This window comes from Thalassophryne amazonica, chromosome 9 (assembly GCF_902500255.1).
Source record: "Thalassophryne amazonica chromosome 9, fThaAma1.1, whole genome shotgun sequence".
NCBI lineage: Eukaryota > Metazoa > Chordata > Actinopteri > Batrachoidiformes > Batrachoididae > Thalassophryne > Thalassophryne amazonica.
Genome location: NC_047111.1, coordinates 18,176,460 through 18,195,517, shown reverse-complemented (window position 1 = coordinate 18,195,517; position 19,058 = coordinate 18,176,460). Strand labels below are relative to the sequence as shown.

Genomic DNA, 19,058 nt, shown 5'->3' with positions numbered 1-19,058 from the left:
CAAAGTGTCCAGCAGGATTTGTTTTTTCACTGTTGTGTGTTTCAAAAACGGATTTCCTTCAGACTTGGTGGGAATACTACTTGGGTGGGTATCTAGAAGGAATCAAATTTTGGCATAGTTTGGTCACAGGTCAAGGAAAACATGGTCTGAAGAACACCTTTGGTTGTATTTCAACAACCAAGAAGCTGAGATGGATCAAACTTGGTGGGAATATTACTTGGATCAATATCTAGAGGTAAACAGATTTTGGAGTAGTTCGGTCAAAGGTTAAGGTCAAGGTAAACACTTTTTTAAATAAAGAATTTTTTTAATGTCTCAACAACAAAGAAACCTAGAAGAATGATCTACATCATATATATTTGGGTTTTGTGGTAAATATCCATTATGCTATATGCTTTTATCAAAATTTAGGTCTGAAGCTCGTTTGGATGGATACATATTCTGTGACATACATCACGGAAGTCCATATGTGAACGAACCCTTGTTTGATTTGTTAGACTTGACCATGCAACCATGTGACACGCCGTTACAGTTTGTGTCTAGCCAGTCATGACATCACCGCTGCAGCCCCCACCTTTCCAGTTTTTGTGGCTCTTTCCCATTTAAAGCAACATGCAAATAAACAAATAAAATTTAGAAACCTGGTCATTTTTAGGGTGCTTCCACATCTGTGCTGCTTTGTTTAGACTTTGTTTTCAGTTTGGTCTGAGTGCTGTGAAAGCAGGGCCCAAGGACCGGACCACGGTCCAAACCACACTGCTGATTTTTAGTCCATCCAGTAGTATTGGCCTCAATCTGGATCAGATTGTGACATGATCTCTGCAGTGCAGTCTGTCATCATGCCCGTTACCGGTTTGTGCAAAAATTAATTGGCTGCACCCCACTGGATTATTTGCGCTCTTCTTCTTTTTACATGTTGGTGAACAAAACCATTTTTGCACAACAAGCAGGTTGTTCTGTTGGCAAATGGAAATCCATAAACAACAGTAATTAAACAAAGCTGCACGCATTTTCCTCGCCTGATTAAACTGTAGAACTTGTGGAATCAACAACACACTGAAGTCAGACACACATTCACTTACAAACCAATCAACTACAGGTAGAGGGCGCTGCTGTTCATGTGCGTGAAGATAACAGGACGTGTGTATCTGTGCAAATATATTCACTGTGCTCGCAACATGAAACCAAACAAAATCAAAACCAAAAAAAAAGTATCCAAATCTAAAGGTATGAAAACATCCTGAAAAAAGTTGTTTTTAAGTTGTTGTTGTTGTGTTTAGCATGCATCACCTCAGTGTCTGTTGTATTTCTGGCTACTAATTTTTATAAGACTCCTGGTGACCCACATTATGTTTCTGAAAAGGTCTATTATATACCTCCTTTAATTATATATCTGGCAACACAAACTGCAAAAGTTGTGTTTTTTAATGAAAAAAATTCCTTTGTCAGTTTTTCATTTGTTGCCCATTTTTGGCTGAGAAGGAGTTCATGCTCCTGAAGCAAGTTATTGGTTTTTACAATGTTTTTTAGCTGAAGAGAAAAATAGCAACAAAAGAAGTGATTGCTTTTTTGTGGTTGGACAGGCAACAGCTGTCAACTTCACATTTAATTCTCAGCAACACTGAACTTAAAAGCCATAACTCAAAATGATCCCATAATGTTTCAGACTTCATATTCCAGTGGCTTTTATTTTTTTACACATCTATTATTTTTAGTCGATGGTTTCTTTATCCACTGCAAACATATTTGAAGATTTGCAGTTAAATAGGGGAGTTTTGTTGCATTATTTTCATTTTAGACCTTTTGCACATTTGGGTTGAATGCAGAGATTTTAGAATCAGTGTCTCCTGCAGACTGCTTTTATAAATGTGAGGCAGCAACATGCCTGAGATGGGCTTAATGAAACGACCTCTCACTTGGAACTGAAAAGTAAAGTCAAGCGTTACAGCTCCATTGTAACAGTCCGCTGCATCGCAGAGCTGATTCCTTGCTGAGTAGTGCAGTGGATAACTGAAAAAAATGCTTCAAATGGTGATGCAAGCACCAAATTTGGCACACATACTCCTTAGACATTACTCTTTTAGAAATGCCAGGTACCCACGTGAACTTTCAATAGGCGGCCAAGAAGGGGTCAATTGAAGTATTACACGGGGTCAAAATTTAAAAATGCTCCAATCATATTGAAAGGTATTCCGTATTATTTATCTGATCATAAAGATTCCAAAAAGGTATAGTTTGGACTATCTGTGAATGAATGGTCTGGAGTTATGGGGTAAAAACAGCAAGAACACTGAGAAAGGTCAATTTCAGTTTGTACAGGGGTCAAAAGTTAAAGTTGCTCCAATTTTGGTAAAAGGTGGTGCAAATTACTCGTTGAGCTAATAGGATTAATAAATGGAATAGTTTTGACTGTGTTGCGTGCTTGGTTTGCAAAGTAAAGGTTAAACAATATCAGCATCCATTGGATTCTATGACATGTGACATATGCTACCCTGTAACATGATAACTAAGCATGATACATGATGCAAACTATTCCTTTTTAAAACCATATTCACCCAACTAATAATTTGCATCACTTTTTACCAAAACTGGAGCAACTTTAACTTTTGACCCCTGTACAAATTGAAATTGACCTTTGTCACTGTTCTTGATGTTTTTACCCCATAACTGCGGAACATTCATTCACAGATAGTCCAAACTATACCTTTTTGGAATCTTTATGATCAGACAAATAATATGGAATACCTTTCAATATGATTTGAGCATTTTTAAATTTTGACCCCTGTGTAATACTTCAATTGACCCCTTCTTGGCCGCCTATTGAAAGATCACGTGGGTACCCGGCATTTTTAAAAGAGTAATGTCTAAGGAGTATGTGTGCCAAATTTGGTGCTTGCATCACCATTTGAAGGATCCCTCAGTAAATATTCACTTATCTACTGCACTAGAGGCTGCAGGACAGTTGCGATGTTTATGCACCATGTAGTCTTGTTTAGAGTAAAGCAGCTCACCCTCTGATTTCACACATTCATTGAGAGAAAGATGGAGCAGGGGTGGTGGCCAAGTGGTTAGTGCACTTGGTTTCAGTGTGGAAGGTTCCTGGTTCAAACCTCACCCCTGCCACATTTCTCCATGTAATATGGACTTGTGTCAGGAAGGACATCCGGTGTAAAACTTGTGCCAAATCAACATGCAGATCTACCTTGATCTACTGTGGTGACTCCAAGTGAAAATGAGGCAGCAGCTGAAGGGACTTAGTATTGAGGGACAGATGGAGCTCTGCAATGTAGTGGACCATAATGTCAAATTTAGCTCAAGCTGATATGTGACTTCCAAATGGAAACATGGGGTGCATTCAAAAAGTATCCAACTTTTGGCCTTGAAAAATACAGTTGCTCACATAGGGGCCTACTGCACACACTTCTCCCAGCAGTTCTGCCATTACTGGAAGCAGTTTTGGAATGGTGTCCAACTGGACACAATGATGTCTTCTCGTGACTCAAACTAACTCTAACGGGAGCAGCCAAAAGAAGACAAAGAAGATAATAGCTTTGTCATGAATTTTGCTGGCACTCTCTGCATGCTCAAATCCTCCATCAAAATGAACATCCCAAACCTGTGCTTATCCATACCTCATCCACAAGTTCTTGGATGGGGATACGATGGTCATCTATGACCAAAGTCTGTGTTCTATCCATCACTTGGTCATTTCAGTTTGTGAATGGTCTACCAGAACGTGCTTCGTGTTGGGTATTTTCTCCTCCAAACATTCTTAAAACCTTTGATAAGACAAACAGAGTCAAGAAACACCAGTGAGACAGAAAGTCAAATTAATCACGCGCGGAGTGCGGCCAGGCTGTACACCAAGGCTACACTAAAGTCTGGCCTGTGCTCCCGCTCTTTTTATTAGAGATGCCCTCATTACATCATAAAACTTGTCCTAAGGGGGGGGGGGGGGACAACGCGAGACAAGTTTCTTCCCGTAACATAAACACATACGTCAATAAGCGCAGCTGTAAGGAAAAACAGTTTCTTTCTTTTACTCTTATCGTCGGAGGTCAGCACATCTCGTTCGTCTGTTGCAGTTATCAGCTGTTGTGCATCTGCCTGGAGTGTCCTGGTCTTCACACTAAGCATCACATCACAACAGTCAAAACAACCTTCAGGTCTATTACTCCCAGTTCATGACTGACCCCGTCATGCTTCACTCCCAGTCGTTAGCGGCTACAAAAACAAGTTGTATAATAATAATAAGTACATCCAGCTCTTCATTCCCAGTTCAGATTGACCCCAGCATGCTAAAACAAGGTTGAATAACACATACAGTCTCAGGGTTAGGTGCAAAACAGCACAACACCGTTCTCATGAGAAAGAAGACAAGGTACAAATGTTTAACAGTGATAACATATATACAAAATCTTTAACACTTCGCTCCCATGTTTGAAGCAGTTATATCGCTCTTTTATTTGCATTATGCTCGTGGCATCATTGCCAAAGGCCTGCTGAATCTTGTGACTGGTTTCCACTTGGGTATCACCAACATTTTGGCAACATGTGACGCAATACCTTTACCTCAAGTCATGTTCAATCTAACGCTTACTGCTTGTGACTGATGCCCTCTTCAGGAGGACACAAATCACACATGTGGAAGAAGGTTCCCTACACCTCCCCACCAAACACCAACTCCCACTCTTCATTTGTTTCCATAGGGTAAAATAAGGTTGGATACTTTTTGAGTGCACTTTGTTAAAGCATTTACTGCGTTTAGGCTGTGGTAAATAATATTTTACGCTGATTGTTCCTTTTTCTTTTGAGTGTTCTTGCTTTACTGAGCTTTCTGTTTTATCCTCAGGGGTCACCACTGTCCTAACCATGACCACCCTGAGCATCAGTGCTAGAAACTCGCTTCCTAAGGTGGCCTATGCCACTGCCATGGACTGGTTCATGGCGGTGTGCTATGCCTTTGTCTTCTCTGCCTTGATTGAGTTTGCCACAGTCAACTACTTCACCAAGCGCAGCTGGGCATGGGATGGGAAAAAAGAGGGCATGGAAATACGGGTGAGTGGTTCTTATGTGAAACAGGTAAATATCACAAGTAAACATGGATATGTCACACCTGCAGGCTGAGCCACTTCATCCCGTTAATCGTTTCAGACTTGCAGCTTTGTTTCTGTGAGGGAATTCCTGGTTCACCGAAAAATGAACACGCTCCAAGTTCTTCACAAGTCCTCGTTTTGCATTAAAGCAGCAATATAGGCAAATTGCACTGTGAAAACACTGACGGAAAGCCCACCCCCCCCCCCCCCAAAGCAGCCTAGAGTACTCTATAAAGACTATAAAGAGGGGTTTTATTTATTCATTAAGAGCCAAATGGAACACGGATAGTGGAGCGGAACAGCCAGAACGCAAACTCCCAGACACACTGGCCCTGATCTATGACGCAGCAGCGGCAGCAAATGTTCAAGCTTCACCTTAAAGTCAAGATCGGCTCGTTTTCCATATCCGTACATCTAATGTGCACATTAGAGGTGCACAAAACTCAAAGCACCACCTTATGTGCTGTTTATGAACTTTGCATTGCATCAGTGAAGGAAACAGAGGGAAGGATTTAAGCGCACAGCGGTTTGGTGCCGGACGGCGGGTCTTTTCCTTTGTAACAGGATTTGTGTGTTTATTTTTGGATCAGTAAACACGAAAAGGTGTGATGATATCACCCAGTATGTTTCATTCACAGTGATTTCTCTGATGTTCTGGCATCTTATCACATCAAATGCAGCAGATCAGTGACATGGAAGAGCACGAGTCAGAGCAGAGGCAGGCAGCGCGACACTTTTGTGCTTCTGTTGCATGTTTAAAATACTTGTGTTTCTTTTTATTTAATTTAACATTGAGAGATGCTCATTTGTTCTACTAGATGAAGGAGCAAATGCATTATCATCCAGACTTTGTGTGAAGCAGGTAAACAAGAGAATCAAATGTTCTAAACTAAATCTATAAACAAGGGATTTAAGTTTTGACTACGTGATGCTTTGTTTTTAGAGTGAATTTAGAAAATTGATGGCTATATTGATTGGAAAATTTGTTTTTACTGCCTGTCATTTGCACAAATGTGTTCAAGGACTACAGATTGAAAGTTTGACTAGAGCACACTCACGTCTCATATGTGCACTTTAGATGATGACGAGGACAAGACAAACCTAATGTCAAAATGTCAAAAATGTCAAAAATCTTAGTGAGGTGACCATGTGTGCACAGTTTCACCCAAATACACTTTCTAAGGGCCCAGTCACACAGCACATGACAATAAAAAAGTCACAAAGTCACAAATCATCGAGAAAAGGTGGACAAATGAGCTGGCACTTCTCCCATCACCGATAAACCTGCAAACCAAAAACAAAACAAAACTGAAATTAACAAAAGAAAAATGAAGCAAATGCCGACCTTGATACTTTAAACAAAATCAAACAACAAAGCATGCGAACATGCACACAGCCGTTTGTGGCACATAGCCACAAACAGCTAGTTGGAGTGTGCATGTGTGCACAGCCTTTGCAGCCACAGACGGCTGGAATGTGCGTAAATAGTTGATAAAACGTTCTTGCCGCTATTGTTTCTGTATGACAATGCTGCTTTTTGTCCCAAACATAGACGAGTCACGTTCAGCTTGTCGGATTTTTAGTTATTGATCCGTTCAGATATCGTCAACGTTCGTGCAAGACGTCAGACTTGGGAGGTTGCACGAAGTTGGACGACAATCAAATGGAACGCTGATGGTACAGGAATCACGCAAACGATGAGGAACCGTCAAGACAGAAAGCAAAACGGAATACGGACGAATTAAGGTTGTTGTCGGGATTCGTTCACATTTTCCAACAGTTTGAAAATTCTGATGAAGCGCCAGCTGCAGGAACAAAGCTGGATGACGGTTAAACGATATCTCCAAAAGTCAACGTGAGTCCAGATTTCTTGTTTCGTTTGGGCTGCGGTGCCCCTGGTGATCACAATTTGACTTTAAATGGATCCAACAGTGTTGTCTGAGGTCTTTGTGAGGCGACTTTTTGTACCAAGTTTCACCTTAATACAAAACAGGTTTCTCAAGATCTCATGCACACAAGGTTTCAGAGACCCGGCCCTCTGGCTGCAAAATGACAGTCTAGTCTTGTGCTTTTTTCCATGATACATCACAAAATGTGTGACATTTTCATGATGCTGTCAAGGTTAGTTCACCATTTTTAACCCTAACAACCATAATTCTAACCTCGATCCCTCCCCCTCACTCCCCCACCTCAACCTGCTAATGAAGTCTTTAACTCAAGGTTTCGGAAACTCTGCCCCCTGGTGGGCACAATTGTAATTAAAATGGCAACCTGGTAGACCAAGTTTCATCTGGATATGCAAAATATTAGTCAAGATACACACACACACACACACACACACACTGTCAAGCAGTGATTAGACCTTCAGCAGCACAGGTAAAAACTGAAATGTAAATAAATATTTTAAACTCGGAAACTAAAACTGGTTTCCTGCAAGTGTGCAACGTTATTTCAAGTGGCAACGAGGGTTCAGCAAGATCGCCCCCCAAAAAAAATCAATCTTTTCCATGTTGATCAATATTGATAAATAATCAGTTAATGCTGCGAGTTTCAAAAGTATCCTGATAATAATTTAACGTGCAGATTGAAATATATTCCTACTAGCTTGTGTGGTAAAGTTCCCCCTTTGGCTGAGCTGGCAGAGCGGGGGTCTCATGAGTGAGTGGTTGGTGTTCAAATCCCACTGGGAAACTAAATACATACGAGGTCTGTTAGAAAAGTATCGGACCTTTTTATTTATTGCAAAAACCATCTGGATTTGAATCACGTGTGATTGCATCAGCCAAGCTTGAACCTTTGTGCGCATGCGTGAGTTTTTTCACGCCTGTCGGTTGCGTCATTCGCCTGTGAGCAGGCTTTGTGTGAGCACTGGTCCACCCCTCTCGTCTGATTTTTATTGTGAATAAATATCTGAACGATTTGGAGCTTTGCTGCATCAAATTTTTCCAGAAACTGTAAGAGACCTCCAGGTGGACACCATTCGGAAAATTCAGATGGCTTTCAGGGACGATTTTATGGGGATTACACAGATTAAGGAGTGCTCCAGCCGGTTTAAAGACCGCCCACAGCGTCTGAGAGCGCCGATCGACAGGCTGAAACCCCGCTGAAACAACCAGCTCATTTCCAACGTGAAGGCTTTGTTGATCTGGGACGTCGTCTGACTTCCACAAAAAAAGGCAGAAGGCGTGGACATCAGCACTTTTTCAGCACATTCCACTGTTACAGGAGTTTTTTTTCATGGAAAGAGGAGCGGAGGGATGTGCCACCGTGCCGCTCATGGCGCGGCACAAAACCACCTCCGTGTTGGTCTCACAGGACGGCTTTCAGATGGCTCAGACGGCTTTCGGTGGCTTTTCAGTCGTGTGACTATCCGAGAAATTGTGCATGAGCTGGATATGCCCCAACATGTCCTGTGAGGCTTCGTCATGGCCATAGCCGGCGCCCCTCGGATGTTAGAGTTATCAAAAAAAATAAAAAAGAAAGAAAAAGAAATACTGGAAAATATAGCAAAATATTAGTTATTCAATAATATCATGTATTTAACAAATAAACCAAATTAATTAACTAAAGTAATTAATTTTAAAACAAACGGATATGACGTGTGTCTGTGTTCAAGGGATTTTGTTGTGTGTTGGGGGGGCGTGGCTGGTTGTGTTGGTGTTCTTTTCTTTTATTTGCTCTCCAGGTGGCATGAGGGCTGATTTGTCTGTGGAGAAAGTGCTGGCTGAAGAGTCCTCACCCTTATTAGCGTCATGTGGAACACCTGTGGCAGGGGCTCACGTGCGGCCTTGAAGACTTGCAGCTGGAGCAGATAATTGGATGGCGTTCTGCATATAAGTCATGTGTGATTTGAGCAGAACTGCCGGGAACTCGACCTTGTGACGTTTGTTTGTGAGACGCTGAGCCCAGACGCCTGGGTTTGACATATCGAGCCCGTGAAGCAGGGAAGGGTGAGGACACATGCTGTCAGCACACGCTAAAGGTAATTAAGTGATTAAGTAATTGTTGATAGTATCTTGGTGTTTTGTTACACAGTAAACTGAGACTGTGAAGAGAATTGTGCAGCTTGCTTCTCACTGCGGTGGCGTGCAGGATAAGTGATCCTCCACTTGTTGTGAGAGGCTGCTCATTTGCATAAAGTTAAAAAGAAACATTGACCTAAGTGTGTTGCTGATAGCGTGTGTTATGCGAAAGATAGAGTTGTATCTGCTGACTCACCTCACCTTCTCTTTGCTCCACAGAGAATCGGTTCGTCGTGTCCACCTGGGGGGTGTTTGGCGGTGGTAGTGAGTCCAGGAGCGCCGGGCTTTAATCCTTGCGGGCGCTGGAGAACGTGCCACTTATCACTCCACCAGAGGGACGCTTTTATGTTTTACATTTGTAAGCACAGTTGAAAAATAAATTGTTTCTGTTGGGAACCGCCTTCTGGTTATTTTAACCGCTGGGTCCTGTCAGACGCAGGTCCGCTCCTCAACCCGCATCGACACATAACAGATTTGATAGGTTGAGGGTTGCGCTTGTCAGTGCGGCAGAGAGCGGTGCATTTCCAACGCGTCGTGACGTCAGACGCGTCGCTTCAGAAGCGGCAAGGGGGCAGAGATTGCTACGTCACACTCTGGCTGTTTCCACAATCTGAAAAAAGTTCAGCGATCGCTGTCTTGAACTTCGGTCGCCTGAACAACAAAAAAACCTTTAAAAAACAGCAGTAGAACGATTCTCCCATCACCCTGCTGGGAGAAGCTTTTTTCAGCTACTTTTCGGAGTGACACCGACCGAGGGAGGACTGACGTCTTGGTGGGATATCGATCGAACCGCAACAGCGGGCCAACCCGCACGGAGAAGCCGGCCTTCAGGCATCATCACTGTGCAGTTCGATCCAGGCCGCTGGGGTGATGGAGCAAACCCACTCAATCCAAAATCTCCCACTTTTTGGATATATGCGAAGTCCCAGTTTGCCCAATGGAGTTTAGTTCTGCAGCTTTACTGAGGTGAGAATAATGTAAAAATAAAATGTGACGTTTACTGAACTGTGAAGGTTTAATGATCGGCTAACGTTAGCTTAGCCTTTTAGCACAGTTGATCTGAGTGAACACTTTAATTTGTAAATGGTTCAGTCTTTTTTATTTTTACCAAATAAAGCTCAGCTTTTTTCAGACACAACAAAAGCTCATCTTTAAATAACTTATTTTTTCGGGCGTTTTTTCCATCATTTTTTGCCGTTTTTCCCCCTTTTTTTATATATATAAACTGCTTAGTGTTTCTTTATATTTAAAGAAATATTTGTATTTGTCCCAGTCAGGAATATTTGCTGTGCAGACAACCAAACTTCCATTGATGAGCTGAACACCACGAAGCCCAGTCGAAAGAAAACATCTCTGCTTTTCAGCAAAACCACCAGAGTTCAAAGCTGCAGAAGAGACCTTCATCTGGTCCCGAGAATCCAGCAGAACATCACCTGCATCTAAATAGAAGGCTCTTTGAACAGCAACTATTTTATTATTTTTAAAAAAGCTGTTTCATTTTATATTTTAACAATAAATGAACAGATCATTAAAAATGTCCATGAATCAAAGTCAAAAGACATTTGCACAAGTAGAAGCTCTCCACTTATTGTGCTCAAATTCATATTTTAGAAATGACTCTGTCCTGATAGTAACATTAAAGGCAATTACATATTTTGAAGAAATTACAAGTTTAAATGACTATAAAAAAATTCATCATGAAGTTTATGTCACAGAAATCCTACTTTACAATCACACTGCAGTCATAGTTAAATTATTTCCTTTTGAATTTATAATAAACATTTGTATTTATTTAGTGTTTGTTTTTCTGGTTGAAATAAGATAAATAATCTACCAGACTTAAAAAATATCCCACTTTCCATGTTATTTTATTTGTCTAAAAATAAATGTCTGAGGTTCCTTATGTTAAACAAGAAATTATCTAATATGAAATAACAGGTGGTTTTAATTTACAGATGAAAGGTTTCTAAAGAACCATTTATTGATTTATTTACCCATTTTAATTACAAGTGTTCTAAACTTTTTTAACAGTAATCAGAAATTTTGAGGTAACAAACAACAAAAAAACATTTCCAATGATTTTTCTTCAGAAAACTGCTCTCTAAATGAGCAGTCCTGTCACACTTAATATTTTGTACAGATCAGTGGTTTCTGCACCAATCGGAGTGGTCCAATCCATTTTGTACAGATCAGTGGTTTCTGCACCAATCAGATTGGTCCAATCCATTTTGTACAGATCAATGGTTTCTGCCATGAGTCTTTCGTGTTTTGGCCCGACACGTCATTCCTATTGGACAACACGAAGGTACGTCACAGCTCAGAGTGTCGAAAGTTGTCGCACCTCATCTCGACAGAACACCGGCTCTGTGTGGTATGCAGGAGATCACTTGACCAAGCGTCTATACGTTCAAATAATAATAAAAAAAAATACTGTCATCACTCTTTACTCTTACTCAATCAGTCTCTTACAACGGTGTGGCCTAAATACACAAGCTTTCCAGGAGCGCACCCAATTCATTACGCACGCTCAGAGGCACGTCTCCTCTGGTGCGCACTTTTTTGGGGGGGGGGGGAGCAACCCCACCCTCTGTGATAAACTTATCACCCCCTTAATATTTTTTTCTGGTGCCGGACTGATCACGGCGTTGCTTTGCGCCATGCGGAAACGTCCTGACGCGCGGAATTCCTCCGCACGTCTGTCTCAATGTGCCGAAAAAGTGCTGATGTCCACGTCTTCCGCAATTTCTGTGCTAGTCAGACGACGTCCCGGATCAACACAGCGTCCAGTTTAGAAATGAACGGCACATTCCACTGCTACAGGAGTTTTTGTCATGGAAAGAGGAGCGGCGTTGTTCCGCGCATTGCGGCGGAGCCACATGGCGCAAAACAACGCCGTGATGAAGCCTTACAGGACATGTTGGGGCATGTCCAGCTCATGCACAATTTCTCGGATAGTCACACGACTGAAAAGCCACCGAAAGCCATCTGAAAGCTGTCTGAAAGCCGTCCTGTGAGACCAACACAGAGGTGGTTTTGTGACGCGCCATCCCTCCACTTCTCTTTCCATGAAAAAAACTCCTGTAACAGTGGAATGTGCCGAAAAAGTGCTGATGTCCACGCCTTCTGCCTTTTTTTGTGGAAGTCAGACGACGTCCCGGATCAACAAAGCCTTCACGTTGGAAATGATCTGGTTGTTTCAGCGGAGTGTCAGCCTGTCGTTCGGTGCTCGGAGTGCGCCGTGCTCTCAGACGCTGTGGGCGGTCTTTAAACCGGCTGGAGCACTCCTTAATCTGTGTAATCCCCATAAAATCGTCACTGAAAGCCATCTGAATGTTCCGAATGGTGTCCACCTGGAGGTCTCTCACAGTTTCTGCAAAAATTTGATGCAGCAAAGCTCCAAATCGTTCAGACATTTATTTGCAATAAAAATCCGATGAGAGGGGTGGACCACTGCTCACACAAAGCCTGCGTACAGGCGAATGATGCAACCGACAGGCGTGAAAAAACTCACGCATGCGCACGGAGGTTCAAGCGTGGCTGATGCAATCACACGTGATTCAAATCCATATGGTTTTTGAAAAAAATAAAAAGGTCCAATACTTTTCTAACAGACCTCGTACATCACTCAGTTTCAAACTGGTGGTGTGGCAGGTGGCCGTGGAGTCCCACTTACAAGGTTCTTCAAGCTTAAATGCTCTGGTGACCTCGGGACAAGGTCAAAACACGGTGGGGAGATATAAATATATATCAAGGTGAAATCCAGATTGCAACGTGTTCCCACCAGCTTGTCTAGTGGGAGTTGACCTGGTGGAACACTGGTCTCAGCACTGAGACGTCTCGTGTTCAAATCACACCAGAAACCAAAAAGAAACATTATTTTACTGTTGTTGCTGCTGCAGCTGTGCCTGTATGGAGATTTTATTTTGAAAGGTCAGGATTGGGGATGTGTCTCTATCTCCATGTGGAATTCTTATCGTGACTTCAGAGCAGCAACATTTTGCCAGTCTGTTCACACAACAACTCTGTGTTCTTACTTTTGTCATCCTGCTAATAAATCAGTCCAGTTGCAGTTCTTTTCCTCGGCTTTAGAGGATGACATGAGTTCACTTTCACAGTCACTTTTTTGGCTGTTAGATTTCTCCACATTATGCATGAACGTCCAAAACTGATCATCATTATGGATCTAATTGTTACTATAACATTTGATTGATTGATTGATTGATTGGTCTGATTTATGTCCTTTTTTGATAAACAGTAAAAGCCCTTTTGTGGCTTGTTGCTGCACTCTGTGTGCTCACTGCATGTTGAAACCTTCTCCCCTGTCTCTTCATAGAAACAGGCATAAATACAGAAACTGTCGATTCCTCAGCGACAGAAACAAAATCATGGTAAACATGGGGCACATTTAATGAGGTAACGGTTTACTTGGTGTTTGTTTCAGTAAGTTAGCTTTGTGGCACCGAGCGTTGTCAAGCTAGTTCTCTTCAGAGGATCCTCGGGTCCTGTTGGAATGGTGCTAGTTCTCTTCATAGGATCCTCGAGTCCTGATGGAATGGTGATAGTTCTCTTTAGAGGATCCTTGGGTCCGGTTGGAATGGTGCTAGTTATCTTCAGAAGATGATTGGGTCCTAATGAGATGGTGCCACTTCTCTTCAGAAGATCATTGGGTGCTAATGGAATGGTGCTAGTTATCTTCAGAGGATCCTTGGGTCATGATGGAATGGTGCTAATTCTCTTCAGAGGATCCTTGGGTCCTGATGGAATGGTGCTAGTTATCTTCAGAGTATTCTTGGGTCCTAATGGAATGGTGCTAATTCTCTTCAGAGGATCCTTGTGTCATGATGGGATGGTGCTAATTCTCTTCAGAGGATCCATGGGTCATGATGGGATGTTGCTAGTTCTCGTCAGAAGATTATTGGGTCCTGATGGGATGGTGCTTGTTCTCTTTAGAAGATCCTTGGGTCCTGACGGGTGGTGCTAAGTTCTCTTCAGAAGATCCTTGGGTCCTGATGGGATGGTGCCACTTCTCTTCAGAAGATCATTGGGTGCTGATGGAATGGTGCTAGTCATCTTCAGAGGATTATTGGGTCCTGATGGGATGGTGCTAGTTCTCTTCAGATCCTTGGGCCCTGACGGAATGGTGCCAGTTCTCTTCAGAAGATCCTTGGGTCCTGATGGAACAGCTCTAGTTATCTTCAGAAGATCCTTGGGTCCTGATGGGATGGTGCCAGTTCTCTTCAGAAGATCTGTGGGGCCTGATGGAATGGTGCTAGTTATTTTCAGAAGATCCTTGGTTCCTGATTTGATGGTGCTAGTTCTCTCCAGAAGATCCGTGGATCTTGATGGGATGGTGCTAGTTCTCTTCAGAAGATCCTTGGGTCCTAATGGGGTGGTGCTAAGTTCTCTTCAGAAGATCCTTGGGTCCTGATGGCATGGTGCCATTTCTCTTCAGAAGATCATTGGGTGCTGATGGAATGGTGCTAGTCATCTTCAGAGGATTATTGGGTCCTGATGGGATGGTGCCAGTTCTCTTCAGATCATTGGGTCCTGATGGAATCGTGCTAGTTCTCTTCAGAAGATCATTGGGTCCTGATGAGATGGTGCTAAGTTCTCTTCAGAAGATCCTTGGGTCCTGATGGGATGTGCCAGTTGTCTTCATAAGATCATTGGGTGCTGATGGAATGGTGCTAGTCATCTTCAGAGGATTATTGGGTCCTGATGGAATGTGCTAGTTCTCTTCAGAGGATCCTTGGGTCCTGATGGAATGGTGCTAGTTATCTTCAGAGGATCCTTGGGTCATGATGGAATGGTGCTAATTCTCTTCAGAGGATCCTTGGGTCCTGATGGAATGGTGCTAGTTATCTTCAGAGTATTCTTGGGTCCTAATGGAATGGTGCTAATTCTCTTCAGAGGATCCTTGTGTCATGATGGGATGGTGCTAATTCTCTTCAGAGGATCCTTGGGTCCTGAAGGGATGGTGCTATTTCTCTTCAGAAGATCCTTGGGTCCTGAAGGAATGGTACTAGTTCTCTTCAGGGGATCCTTGGGTTCTGATGGAATAGTGCTAGTTCTCTTCAGAGGATCCTTGGGTCCTGATGGGATGGTGCCAGTTCTCTTCAGATCATTGGGTCCTGATGGAATGGTGCTAGTTCTCTTCAGAAGATCATTGGGTCCTGATGAGATGGTGCTAAGTTCTCTTCAGAAGATCCTTGGGTCCTGATGGGATGTGCCAGTTCTCTTCATAAAATCATTGGGTCCTGATTGGATGTGCCAGTTCTCTTCATAAGATCATTGGGTCCTAATGGAATGGTGCTAATTATTTTCAGAAGATCCTTGGGTCCTGATTTGATGGTCCTAGTTCTCTTCAGAAGATCTGTGGATCTTGATGGGATGGTGCTAGTTCTCTTCAGAAGATCCTTGGGTCCTAATGGGGTGGTGCTAGTTCTCTTCAGAAGATCCTTGGGTCCTGATGGAATGGTGCTAGTTATCTTCAGAGGATCGTTGGGTCCTGATGGAATGGTGCTAATTCTCTTCGGGGGATCGTTGGGTCCTGATGGAATGGTGCTGGTTATCTTCAGCGTATTCTTGGGTCCTAATGGAATGTTGCTAATTCTCTTCAGAGGATCCTTGTGTCATGATGGGATGGTGCTAATTCTCTTCAGAAGATGATTGGGTCCGGATGAGATGGTGCTAAGTTCTCTTCAGAAGATCCTTGGGTCCTGATGGCATGGTGCCACTTCTCTTCAGAAGATCATTGGGTGCTGATGGAATGGTGCTAGTCATCTTCAGAGGATTATTGGGTCCTGATGGGATGCTGCCAGTTCTCTTCAGATCACTGGGTCCTGATGGAATGGTGCTAGTTCTCTTCAGAAGATCATTGGGTCCTGATGAGATGGTGCTAGTTCTCTTCAGAAGATCATTGGGTCCTGATGAGATGGTGCTAAGTTCTCTTCAGAGGATCCTTGGGTCATGATGGAATGGTGCTAATTCTCTTCAGAGGATCCTTGGGTCCTGATGGAATTGTGCTAATTCTCTTCAGAGGATCCTTGGGTCATGAGGGGATGGTGCTAGTTCTCTTCAGAGGATTCTTTGGTCCTAATGGAATGGTGCTAGTTATCTTCAGAGGATCCTTGTGTCCTGGTGGAAATGTGCTAATTCTCTTAAGAAGATCCTTGGGTCATGATGAGATGGTGCTAGTTCTCTTCAGAAGATCCTTGACTCCTGTTGGAATGGTGCTAGTTCTCTTCAGAGGATCCTTGGGTCCTGATGGGATGGTGCCAGTTCTCTTCAGAAGATCCTTGTGTCTTGATGGGATGGTGCCAGTTCTCTTCAGAAAATCCGTGGGTCCTGATGGAATGGCGCTAGTTATTTGCAGAAGACCCTTGGGTCCTGATGGAATGGTGCTAGTTCTCTTCAGAAGATCCTTGGGTCTTGATGGGATTGTGCTAGTTCTCTTCAGAAGATCCTTGGGTCCTGATGGGATGGTGCTAGTTCTCTTCAGAGGATCCTTGGGTCCTGAAGGGATGGTGCTAGTTCTCTTCAGAAGATCCTTGGGTCCTGAAGGAATGGTACTAGTTCTCTTCAGGGGATCCTTGGGTTCTGATGGAATAGTGCTAGTTCTCTTCAGAGGATCCTTGGGTCCTGATGGGATGGTGCCAGTTCTCTTCAGATCATTGGGTCCTGATGGAATGGTGCTAGTTCTCTTCAGAAGATCATTGGGTCCTGATGAGATGGTGCTAAGTTCTCTTCAGAAGATCCTTGGGTCCTGATGGGATGTGCCAGTTCTCTTCATAAAATCATTGGGTCCTGATTGGATGTGCCAGTTCTCTTCATAAGATCATTGGGTCCTAATGGAATGGTGCTAGTTATCTTCAGAGGATCCTTGGGTCATGATGGAATGGTGCTAGTTCTCTTCAGAGGATCCTTGGGTCCTGATGGAACGGTTGTAGTTATCTTCAGAAGATCCTTGGGTCCTGATGGGATGGTGGCAGTTCTCTTCAAAAGATCTGTGGGGCCTGATGGAATGGTGCTAATTATTTTCAGAAGATCCTTGGGTCCTGATTTGATGGTCCTAGTTCTCTTCAGAAGATCCGTGGATCTTGATGGGATGGTGCTAGTTCTCTTCAGAAGATCCTTGGGTCCTAATGGGGTGGTGCTAGTTCTCTTCAGAAGATCCTTGGGTCCTGATGGAATGGTGCTAGTTATCTTCAGAGGATCCTTGGGTCCTAATGGAATGTTGCTAATTCTCTTCAGCGGATCCTTGTGTCCTGATGGGATGGTGCTAATTCTCTTCAGAAGATGATTGGGTCCGGATGAGATGGTGCTAAGTTCTCTTCAGAAGATCCTTGGGTCCTGATGGCATGGTGCCACTTCTCTTCAGAAGATCATTGGGTGCTGATGGAATGGTGCTAGTCATCTTCAGAGGATTATTGGGTCCTGATGGGATGGTGCCAGTTCTCTTCAGATCATTGGGTCCTGATGGAATGGTGCTAGTTCTCTTCAGAAGATCAATGGGTCCTGATGAGATGGTGCTAAGTTCTCTTCAGAGGATCCTTGGGTCATGATGGAATGGTGCTAATTCTCTTCAGAGGATCCTTGGGTCCTGATGGAATTGTGCTAGTTATCTTCAGAGTATTCTTGGGTCCTAATGGAATGGTGCTAATTCTCTTCAGAGGATCCTTGGGTCATGAGGGGATGGTGCTAGTTCTCTTCAGAGGATTCTTTGGTCCTAATGGAATGGTGCTAGTTATCTTCAGAGGATCCTTGTGTCCTGGTGGGATGGTGCTAATTCTCTTCAGAGGATCCATGGGTCATGATGGGATGGTGCTAGTTCTCTTTAGATGATCTTTGGGTCCTGATGGAATGGTGTTAGTTCTCTTCAGGGGATCCTTAGGTCCTGATGGAAATGTGCTAATTCTCTTAAAAAGATCCTTGGGTCCTGATGGGATGGTGCTAGTTATCCTAAGAAGATCCTTGTGTCCTGATGGGATGGTGCCAGTTCTCTTCAGAAGATCCTTGTGTCCTGATGGGATGGTGCCAGTTCTCTTCAGAAGATCCGTGGGTCCTGATGGAATGGCGCTAGTTATTTGCAGAAGACCCTTGGGTCCTGATGGAATGGTGCTAGTTCTCTTCAGAAGATCATTGGGTGCTGATGGAATGGTGCTAGTCATCTTCAGAGGATTATTGGGTCCTGATGGGATGCTGCCAGTTCTCTTCAGATCACTGGGTCCTGATGGAATGGTGCTAGTTCTCTTCAGAAGATCATTGGGTCCTGATGAGATGGTGCTAGTTCTCTTCAGAAGATCATTGGGTCCTGATGAGATGGTGCTAAGTTCTCTTCAGAGGATCCTTGGGTCATGATGGAATGGTGCTAATTCTCTTCAGAGGATCCTTGGGTCCTGATGGAATTGTGCTAATTCTCTTCAGAGGATCCTTGGGTCATGAGGGGATGGTGCTAGTTCTCTTCAGAGGATTCTTTGGTCCTAATGGAATGGTGCTAGTTATCTTCAGAGGATCCTTGTGTCCTGGTGGAAATGTGCTAATTCTCTTAAGAAGATCCTTGGGTCATGATGAGATGGTGCTAGTTCTCTTCAGAAGATCCTTGACTCCTGTTGGAATGGTGCTAGTTCTCTTCAGAGGATCCTTGGGTCCTGATGGGATGGTGCCAGTTCTCTTCAGAAGATCCTTGTGTCTTGATGGGATGGTGCCAGTTCTCTTCAGAAAATCCGTGGGTCCTGATGGAATGGCGCTAGTTATTTGCAGAAGACCCTTGGGTCCTGATGGAATGGTGCTAGTTCTCTTCAGAAGATCCTTGGGTCTTGATGGGATTGTGCTAGTTCTCTTCAGAAGATCCTTGGGTCCTGATGGGATGGTGCTAGTTCTCTTCAGAGGATCCTTGGGTCCTGAAGGGATGGTGCTAGTTCTCTTCAGAAGATCCTTG

At 43.4% G+C, this 19,058-nt stretch overlaps 1 protein-coding gene across 3 annotated transcripts in view; it reads left to right on the top strand.

Annotated features, from left to right (window-relative positions):
* The window catches only part of gabra3 (gamma-aminobutyric acid type A receptor subunit alpha3), a 189,686-nt gene that overhangs the window by 153,845 nt on the left and 16,783 nt on the right, over window positions 1–19,058 (top strand). For all 3 annotated transcript variants that reach the window (XM_034177713.1, XM_034177712.1, XM_034177711.1), the window contains exon 8: window positions 4,853–5,058. In XM_034177713.1, coding sequence (XP_034033604.1) covers window positions 4,853–5,058 — 206 coding nt within the window. The remainder of the gene's footprint in view (window positions 1–4,852; window positions 5,059–19,058) is intronic.